The sequence below is a fragment of the Aythya fuligula genome, chromosome 1, assembly GCF_009819795.1.
Source record: "Aythya fuligula isolate bAytFul2 chromosome 1, bAytFul2.pri, whole genome shotgun sequence".
In the NCBI taxonomy this organism is placed as follows: domain Eukaryota; kingdom Metazoa; phylum Chordata; class Aves; order Anseriformes; family Anatidae; genus Aythya; species Aythya fuligula.
The window spans coordinates 83138222-83148056 of record NC_045559.1 but is presented as its reverse complement, the minus strand read 5'-3'; the positions used below and the strand labels follow the sequence as shown (position 1 = coordinate 83148056).

At 37.9% G+C, this 9835-nt stretch overlaps 1 protein-coding gene across 1 annotated transcript; it reads left to right on the top strand.

Annotated features, from left to right (window-relative positions):
* The first annotated feature begins 26 nt into the window (after positions 1–26).
* On the top strand, positions 27–9835 carry FAM162A (family with sequence similarity 162 member A). The gene is made up of 5 exons (XM_032193415.1): positions 27–83; positions 1022–1147; positions 3384–3492; positions 6569–6677; positions 8389–9835. The coding sequence occupies exons 1-5, from the start codon at positions 68–70 to the stop codon at positions 8482–8484; spliced, it is 456 nt and encodes a 151-aa protein (XP_032049306.1). The 5' UTR covers positions 27–67; the 3' UTR covers positions 8485–9835.

Below are 9835 nucleotides of genomic sequence, written 5' to 3'. Positions count from 1 at the left end.
GAGGAGGAGGAGGGGGGGGGGTGACATTGAGGGGCCCCGCGCCGCGCTGCGGGCTGCGGGCAGCGCCATGTGGGGCCGAGCCGGTGAGTGCACGGCCCTGCAGCGGGCCCGGAGCCGGGATGGGGGTCGGGGGGCTCTAGGGGGGGTCTGTGGGGCCGGGCGGCCGCCGGGGGTGCTGGAGCTTGAAGCCCGGGGGCCTCCGAGCTGGATTAAAAAGTCAAAAAGGGAGGGGGGGGGGGGAAGGTTCGTGCCTTTTTGTTTTGTGTTTTCTCCTCAGAAAACCTTGGGAACGGGTTTGGTTTTGAGGGTGCCTTTTTAATATTTTTTTTCCTATACTTGAGAAATTTTCCAGCATAAAGAATACTAAAAAAAAAAAATACCCGTTTACATATATATATATTAATTTATTTACTACCCCTTTATCCTCCAAAACTTCATTTCTTTTCCCTCAGAAATTTCTCGCCACATGGTGAATTGAAAGGTTTTTTCCATTAAAACAGCACGTTTTCCTCTATAAGCCTCCCAGTATCTCAGTATCTCAGCGCTGCGAGGTCCGGCTTCTGCCGTGGTAGCCCCCCGTCAAGTCACTGACTTGCTTCTGCAATGTGACAAGGCTGTCAAAATCCTGGTGCACAGCCCTTGAAAGAGCCCTGCCCGAAGTCTATCTGATGCCTAGGAATAGATAAGTGCCTTGAAGTGGTGATACGTTCGTAGCACGTCTTAGAAATTGCTCGTAGGCTATAATCTGTCGGTCCGGTTTTCCTACGTGTGCTTAACAGGTAAACTCCAGCGATGGTTTATGGAGTTGTCCTTAATTTCTTTCTAAATCTGCCTAAATCTGCAGTTACAAATCTGCAGCCTAAATCTGCACAGTATTAGGTTTGTACCCGCTGCTTTTACTTCTGATTTTCCCCTGCAGGTGGGGAGGAGAAAACCTCCTACATCCCACTTCCAGCATTCTCACTCTCTACTATTCTGAGTTAGATTTAACCCCCTTTGCTTTTTCTGCTTTCTCTTCCAGACAGGGCAGTTAAACTGCTGGAAAGAAACATTCCCTCAATTCTGAGGTTGACTAGAGGAGTAGATCTGAAGGTAAACAGAAGACTTTGCAGCAAACCTCCCCAAGAAGGCCCGCCTCAGCCAAGAAGTAAGTTTCTGATAAAGATCATGGCACGTTTCATGCTTTGAAATATTTAAGTACTCAGGCTACAGTCATCTGAACAGGCGTTTTGCAGACATGTATACCAATATCCCTGATTTTGTGAGAGGGAATTCTAATCTTTAGGCTGAAAAACTGAACGTTAAAATTAGCAATGAGATCTTGTTTTTTAACAAAACCAGGGGGCAATTTTTTGTCTCATGACAATAACACAACTTTTGCTTTGTAGCAGGTCATTAGTATTGTATTTGATGTACAGCCCTGCACTCTGAGGCTCTTATCTGTGCTCTAGAACAGACTGTTCAGCCCCGATGTAAGCTGTGGGTGTTTAGGAATATTATACTAGCTAAAATACTTTTGCAGTTTTCCACAGTAGAACCAGCTCCAGCTGTTCACAAATGTGAACATGCCCAGCAGGAGAGAGTCAGTCTTGATCATTGGCTTAATTCGTGTTAAAGGTGAAATTGGTCAGGTAAAGCTCGGGTGTTGAGACATTTTGTAACTGATTAGAGCACAGTTTTGGCGCTCTAATCAGACTCCTCTATAACTGTTTCCCTACTTCGCCTGTTGATGCAAGATAAAAGCAGCATACAGATGTGAAGCATTTTGCATACATCTGTGTTAAAAGAAAATAAAATCAGTAACTCAGCTGTACTAAGTAAGACCAAAGGTCTGTTTAACAGTGTCACTCTCCAGTAGTGGCCAGTGAAGGAGGGCCTTTACATTTTTGTGAGGACTAACAGGAATGGTGATCAATAGCAAGGCTCTAAGAAGTAATATAGAAACAGGGCAAACATAGTGTTTCTTCCCTAGACTGCTGTCCCAGAGGTGAAGTCTTTGTTTAATGGTCCTTGTTGGATTTTTCTTTCCTAAATTTTCCCAGTATCTTGAAGCTGTATCTATTTTTAGCATCCACAGCCTCTGGGAAGGAGTTCCTCAGCCGAACTGTGCTTTGAGAAAATAAGTACAGGCTTGTGTTTGTTTTTGAGCCTGGTACACGCTGTTTTCCTCCAGACAGTCATTCCAATCCGTGTTCTCAGTGTGAGGTTAATTCTGGCACCCTCCGTTGTGATGAAGGGGCTTTCAGTTAGTGCTTTTCCAGGCTGCAGGGTCTCGGTCTATTACATTGTTTCTTACATGTTGGCCATTCCATAGCTGTGATCACACTTGAGAATTTTCTCTGTGCCCATTCTAGTTGGACTGTTTTTGAGATGAGGGATCAGCGTCTTGCACACTTTTCAAAATGCTGGAGCCATCTTTTTCATACAGTGGCATAATAAAGCTATTGTGTTGATCTGTGTTCATTTCCTTGTCATTGCTAATAATGCCTTTTGCCTTTCTGTTACTGAACTTTTCCCAAAACCTCCTAGAAACCCCAAGGACTTACTTTGCAGCAATAATGGTTAGGTTAGAGTTTGTCCTTTGTATGTGAACTGGAATTGCTTCTTCCTTACATAAATGGGAGGGATTTTCACTGGATTTCACCGAGTTGGGATTCTGAAGTCTTGCAGATCTTCACCCTTAGCCATCTTCTCAATAACATAGCGTTGTCAGGAAGCTGTGTATCCAACACTACTTCCTAGTTCATTTATGAATCCACTAAGCAACATACATCCATGAAGAACATATCCCATTGTTGTTTTAATGATTATTTTTGCACTTTGTATGCTAGATTTTAATGTTATGTATAGAAAAACCTTCCTGTTTTATTCTAAATATTTTGTATTTGGAGGTTGAAAGACTGAACTGAAAATTAAGGATCTTATCTTTATTTATAGTAATTTGTTTTTAATATCTCCAAATAAGATAAAATCCTACCATCCATGTAAAACTTAAAATACTCTTATGCTATGGTGGAGCATATTGGCTTTTCTGCAACAGTTTCATTTCATTTAATTTCTTTAAACTAATTTAAATGTAGTAGAAAACTATATCACAGCAGCTTAGGAAGCATAGATGATGGGGCAGGTTCCATAAATTTAGAGTTGTAAATATTCAGAGCTTGCCTTGGGCAAGATTTGGCTTTCCTACCATGGCCTCAGTTTAATCCATATTTAGAAGTTCATTAATCTGACTATGTGATAAATTTTTGTTCTGTAACCTACTCTAGTAATTGTACTTCATTGCTCAACCTAACTGGTTTATTACAGCTGCGGCAATTCAACTTTTCTGACTTTCTATTTTTTTGTGGATTTTTTTGTTTGTTTACCTTATTTTATTTTAGGTCGGTCTGCTTTAAGGGTACCTGGACACAAGCCGACAAACTGGGAGAAAAAATGTTTGTTGTGGGCAGGCCATTTCAAAAAACCAGAGGATATACCAGAGACTGTCTCGTAAGTGCCAGTTTTGAAGCTGTAAGAGAAGCATTATTTTCACAGGAATATGTTACTTGAATGCAATTCATAAATACCTTTTCTTAACAGGAATGGGTTTCCACAGCTGAAAATTCTTATGCTGCTGTGACTGTTCTATCACCTTGTAGATAAGATTATATGACCCGGGGAATTCTATTTTGATATATGTGCATTTAGATTTTTCTGAAGGGATGGCCGGCATCTCTCAGTTGTTTCATTAGAAAAACAACACATTTCAATTAATCTTTATTCTTCCAATCAAAAAAGTTTTTTGTAAATATTGGCGTGAGCTTTCCATAGTGTTTTTCTTAGTATGTCAAAGCCTAATGCATGAAATTTTCATGATATAGCCATAAAATAATTGAAATGCATTTAAAAACATTTATTAATTAATATCTGGATGGCAGAGGCCAACTTTCTTTACTCTTGGCGTTTAAACTAACAAATAGTGGAAAGGTTCCCTTGCAAAAAAAAAAAATAGTCAAAATTTCCCCATTGCTGGTGAAACACGAATGCCAATGCTTTGTCCTGTGTGCAACGTAGAAAATAAAACTGGATGTTCTATTCTGCCTATCTAAAATGAAGATCAAAGTTTTTAAAAAAATGCAATTATTAGTTTAAAAAACATTTCTAGTGTTAGTATAGTTGTTATCTCTTAGAATACACTTCTAATGTTTCTATGTATATATATTTATTCAAAAGATTCAGTCGATCTTTTATTACTTAGGTGAGCAAGTTATGTAGCTCCTGTCTAAAGGTACTCTGTTTGGATGCATAGTATAGGGATTGAAAATACACCCATGTATCTAAGCTTTTTCTAAATGTATCACAATGTTGAAAATTATTCAGTTTTGTTTTGGACCATTTTTCTTGAAATTAAAGTTTGAAATAAAGTTTTAAATCATTAAAACATTAAATTATGTCAATTCCTATATTTTTGCATACAAAATACCTGTTATAAGTGTTTTTAAGAAAACAGAGTTATCAGACTGAGTGAAGGCATTGACTGTGCATCTAAAATCATGCTTTATTGAAAGGACAAACCAACTTCTGATAAAAGCTGATCATTTTTGCAAGTGCACAGGTTGAATCAGTGGTTTTGTTTAGGGAAATAGTTCAGCCAAAGTTGAAAAGACGGTTAACAACTATAAAAACACAAAAGCTTGTTTTTTCGCTAAACTTCGTAAGATTCGGGTGTAAGGGCATGTGATACAACCATATCTTGCAAGTTATGTTCATTAAAAGTAAATAATTTATTAAACAAAATAAAAGCTAATCTTAGCCACTGAATTAATTTTTAAGTGAAAATTGCATTCAGGTAACTACTTTTTCCTCTTGTATAGTCTAGCACACACAAGGTAACTCAAAAATAAAAACTAATAGTTTTTAAATCTGTGCATTTCAGCTTAAGTGCAGCCAAGAACCAAAGTTTTTCATCCCAAATTATTTGCAAAAACAAATAACCTGGAAGCTAAATTATAAGCTTGATACTAGATCGACACGTTCTCTACGATTAGAAATTTTCTCGGATCAGTACTATGAAATGGTGATCAAATCACTCTCACATTCCTCTTCAAAAGACCAAAATGTTTTTAATTCTCAGGTCTTACGTGATTTACCATGCTGAACCATTGTGGATCCCTTGGTGTCTTTTTCCTCCAAGTATAAGGGTTAAAATGTGATATGTTTACATATTTACTGGTGTTTGTGTACAGTATTAGCCTCCCAGTTCTGTTAAGTCTATTATCCATGTTAGGCTTAGCATATAATTACCTCGTGTGATGCATTTTTGTGCCGTTACGTTAATGCTTCTCCAGTCCCCTGTAATTTTATAATACGCCAAATTAAATCGGTGAGAATATTAAACTTCCTCAACAAGAAAGTCAACTGCTCTAAATTCTGCAAGGACAATTAAATATATAAGACTAAGTCACTGTAAAACACATCTGGAAATTTTACACTTCATTGGCGTTCCTTATATGAACTTCTTATTTGTAGTATTTCAGGTGCAGGTTGGTAGAATGATCTTCAGTACAGTTGGAAGACTTTAATAACTGATATTCTTCTTGTGGAGGACTTCTGTGTTCTAAAAGATAACCATAGACAAGGTAACAGGTTTCCTAAAGGAGTGGCACAGCTACTGGTACATCTGGATAAGCATGCTGAAATATGGAAAAGATTTAAAGGAGTTACCTGTCCAAAAGCTATGTTGGAAAGCTTACAGTCCTCCGTGCCTCTCTAGTTTCCTACAAAAACAGATTACTTTAAGTCTGTTTCACCTAGCAGAAGGGAAGTTGTAACCACGGTCTTCTACCATGTCCTATCCAGAATTTCTAGGAGTATTATGTCTAGCAGCCAGTGTGAAATCTAAAAATAGCATTATCAAATGCTGTAGTAGAGGAAGCCTTCTTTGGAAAATAGACGGTACCATAAATGAAAGCATTTTGAACCTCAGGCAGAAAAAACTGTTAAGCTGTGAACGTATTTCCCTATGTCTAAGAAGCTCAGACTGTTAAACAACATATTTTATTCCTGCTGACAAATGTTTTTTACCATGCTTCTGCTATTGAGGGAACGTGCATATTTTACAGTGCTAAAATACACTGAAGTTCTAGTATGGATAGGGCACTTGCTGTCTTCACAGACTTTAGGAAGTGGTAGTGTTAGTAAACTAGTACTAATAAAAGCATCCCTCTCTTTTTCCTGTCCTCCCTGCAGTGAACATACATACTTAAATACTGCAGCCTTCTTTCCCTTGCATTCCCTAATAATTCAATAGTTTAAAACATTGGGTTTGTTCCCAGCTTTGAGAAAGCCCTTTGTTACCGTGATTTTGTATATCCCAAAGTAGCTAGGAATCAGATGTTCCAATTCCTTTAAAAACTTTTTAATTTTTTCTTTTTTTTTTTGTGGAAAGAGCCAAGTACTCTTAGCATTATACGCAGAGGGCATACCTAGATTATACAAGTAGCATGCCAGGAGAAATCAAACAACTAGCCAATAGTTTATTTGGGTCTCCAGTAATGAGTCTGTTCTTATATTATTATTTCTTGAGGATTGAAGCAATCAGAGCAGCACAGACCACACTGCGCGTGAAGGTCAGCTATGTAATGATTGCCTTGACTATACTGGGATGCATAGCGATGGTGATCAGAGGGAAGCAGGTAAGCAGAGATTTTTGGCTGGTGAGCGCAAATGGATCTTGATATAAACTCATTTGGATTGTTGGTACTGTTTGTCCTTCTTGTTCCCTAACCCTCACTGATTAATTCCCAAGTCAGAAAAGGGTGATGTCACTGTTAAGACCATATAAGCAAAAATAGTCCTTCCCCCCTGCCCCTCAGTGCAGTACTTAATCTTATCTTGTACTGATTTAATTCCTCAGTTTTGCTGACAGGCTGCAAGAACTTGAAAAAAAAGAAAACCTTCTCTTCTGACAGTCTGGTAGGCAAGTAAATGCTCCTTGGGCCTATAGGATCCATACACCATTCATTTTGTGGATTTATTACAAACACCTCTCTACACACTGCAATGCTTAAAGAATCAACGTAATAGAAACAGCAGATGGGTGTATTTCTTCACACACAGAAATCTCAAAATCTTTGTAAACAGTGGGGAGGTGGTCAGCAGTAATTCTGTGCCCTTTAATTGTAGTAAAGTCTCTCTTTATTGTGGATGGAACTAATTTTTGAAAAAAAAAAAAAAAAAAAAAAAAAAAGTTTATATTATAGAAAAGTTTCCGTGTCCTGTAGATGCCAAGCGTCTTTCACTTATATATAATTTGTCATGATATCTAAGTAGATATCTAAAAGGTATCTAAAACTAGGTCTGTGATTTAATTTGCATCATTCGAGGTGAAGAAGTGTAAAGTTTAAGATTCCAAGTGAAGGACGGGTTAGTCATGCTTTAATTTTGTGCTTTTTAACATAATTGGTAAACTATTAACTTTGTTGTTTTTATAAAGAAACGAGCACTTTTTGCACACTAAAGTCTCAGCATCATTAGTCTCAAAGTCGAAGAACATGAATATAATGTATGCAGCTTATTGTCATGTTGCTTTGGGGGGGAAAAAAAAAAAAGCACAGGGCTAACAGAAACACAGTCCACTACATTCTTTTAAGAATGACTAGAAGCTGAAAACCCTGCACTTCTTAAAGCATCTATACAGACAGAACCATAGCGTATGCTTCCTCTCTCTGCAGCCGTTCTTCTGATCACCATGTTCCAATCTTCTTTTTATTGACAACTAAGTTACTAGCAAAACGTTATTAACTGAGTCTTAGTTAATAAAGCACTGCAAATTATTTAAGTGTCAAGTATCATTTCTACTTGTCAGCATTTGCCTATCAAAATGAAAAGGATTCATCACTCTGAAATCAGTGGAAAGGTTTTTCTTTTGCCTTAACAGAAGAAATCAATGACTGGTAATTCCCAGAACATTTTCCTCTTAGGTTTACATAATACGAATGCAAACACCGGAAGAGGAGAGATGCTTTGGGACCCTTGTTTTCACAGCAGCTGGAATCTATTTAACTTCTGCTTTTTTTCCAGTGTCTCTGACTTCTGAGGACCAGAGATTAATATTAAATATTGACTAGAAGCCCAGAATACATCTGCTAGTGCCATTAACAGAAGGGCTTAATTTATTCCCAGAGAAATGATAAATTTAAACTAATCTCTAGATGCTGTATTTTAACCTTCTCTCTTCCTGTCACTAAAGCTGACAGAACTGTGCCTTGGTAGTTCTCTGTGATTGGCCAGATACTTTGAAAAAATTGATTCAGTGGTTTTGTGAATTGTTTTGAGAAATATCATCACAATTGTTTTCTGTGGTACTTTGGGTGACACCTTCTGCTTCTTTGTCATATATTGTAGGCTATAAAAAGGCATGAATCACTTACAAGCATAAACTTGGAGAAGAAAGCTCAATGGAAAGAAGAAGCTACTCAGAGTACATCTGCTAAACCGTAGAGGAAGAAATGGAGAAACCAAGGATGGTGAAAGAAAAACCTGAAGTCCTGCTCAGCTCTGGGAGGAGGATATAGTCACATCGTCCTTGTATGTTCTATACTCTTGTGTTCAAGAATGAATACTTGTGATCATTAAAAACAGAAACATCTGGTTTTCTTCCTGGTACCTTCCCCTTTCCTCCCAACTCTCTTCTTCAAGCCATGTAATTTTATTTCCTTCATTAACTTAATTGAAGTAATAACTAACGTCATCCACTATCACAACTACAGGTCCCTTTAAAAAGAGTGGTGCTATACGTATTCTGTACTGTTACAGGCTGCCCAAATTTTTCTGTATGTTCTTTGTGTAAGAGAGAACAATTATTAAGGAAGTCCTTGAGTCGGGAATAATTACATGACTGCATTAACATGGTCAAAATGATCAGAAGTTATTAGAAAGTCTGCTTACTTACTTGTTCCAGGTCCAGTATATTCTGGCTACCTCTGTATAAGTCGAGGATTAGTTGTCTTCTTTGCTAAGAGGAAAGGGAGTGATACCCTGGATACCACAGAAACGATGTACTGCACGACAACCTAACATTTTTTACACTGGAGTTGCTAGTGAGGTGAGAGAAAATTCAAGTTAAGAGTACAGAGATGAGTATTTTGACAAATACTGATCAATAACTTCAGCCTGTGCTATCAGATATGCTACTTCAAGGCACATGAGTATAAGAAAGTTAATCAAGCATTTCTTCTCTCTGCTGCCAAGCTCCTTTTTTCCAAAATTTATTTGGACTTATTTGCATATTTTCCCTTTAAAATGCCACCTCTTCTTTCACATTGCTAGCCCACATAAAGATCACCTGCCTCAAGTTTCAGAAGCAGCAGACCCAGTAACACCTGCAAAGAGCAACTCCCAATAGCCCTGTTTCTGGCAGTCATCCCAGAAGAGTCACATACTGTTCATGCTAAACAGCACACAACAACTGGAGTCCAGTATTTTTCCCTCTTCCTTTCAGATCATTTGGAAGGAAATGTAGATTAGGACCATCAGGACTGTTCAAAACCGTGTATTTTCCCAGGACTGCATGCTAACTGGCCCCTGGGGACTCCAGAAACAGAAGAGGCACGTTTGACAGATGTAGTTTGTGAATATCCTGATTGCGGGAGGCAGATTATTTTTCCTGTAACTTTTCAGTTTTTCTTGTACTACTACAAATTAGCAATATTACTGAATTAAAAGCCCTTCAAAAATGCAGGATAAACCTTGTATTTATAATGGGAAAGAAATAATGAGGTATCTAATGCAGTCCTCTCTAGTACTTTGTCCTTTATTTTACAGATAGAAAATAAATAACTGCTTCAGTCCA

Excerpts from the sequence above, each read along its gene's own strand:
- FAM162A (XM_032193415.1), top strand. Across the intron at positions 1,148-3,383 it reads AGGCCCGCCTCAGCCAAGAA|GTCGGTCTGCTTTAAGGGTA; the intron begins GTAAGTTTCTGA and ends ATTTTATTTTAG. Across the intron at positions 3,493-6,568 it reads GATATACCAGAGACTGTCTC|GATTGAAGCAATCAGAGCAG; the intron begins GTAAGTGCCAGT and ends TTATTTCTTGAG.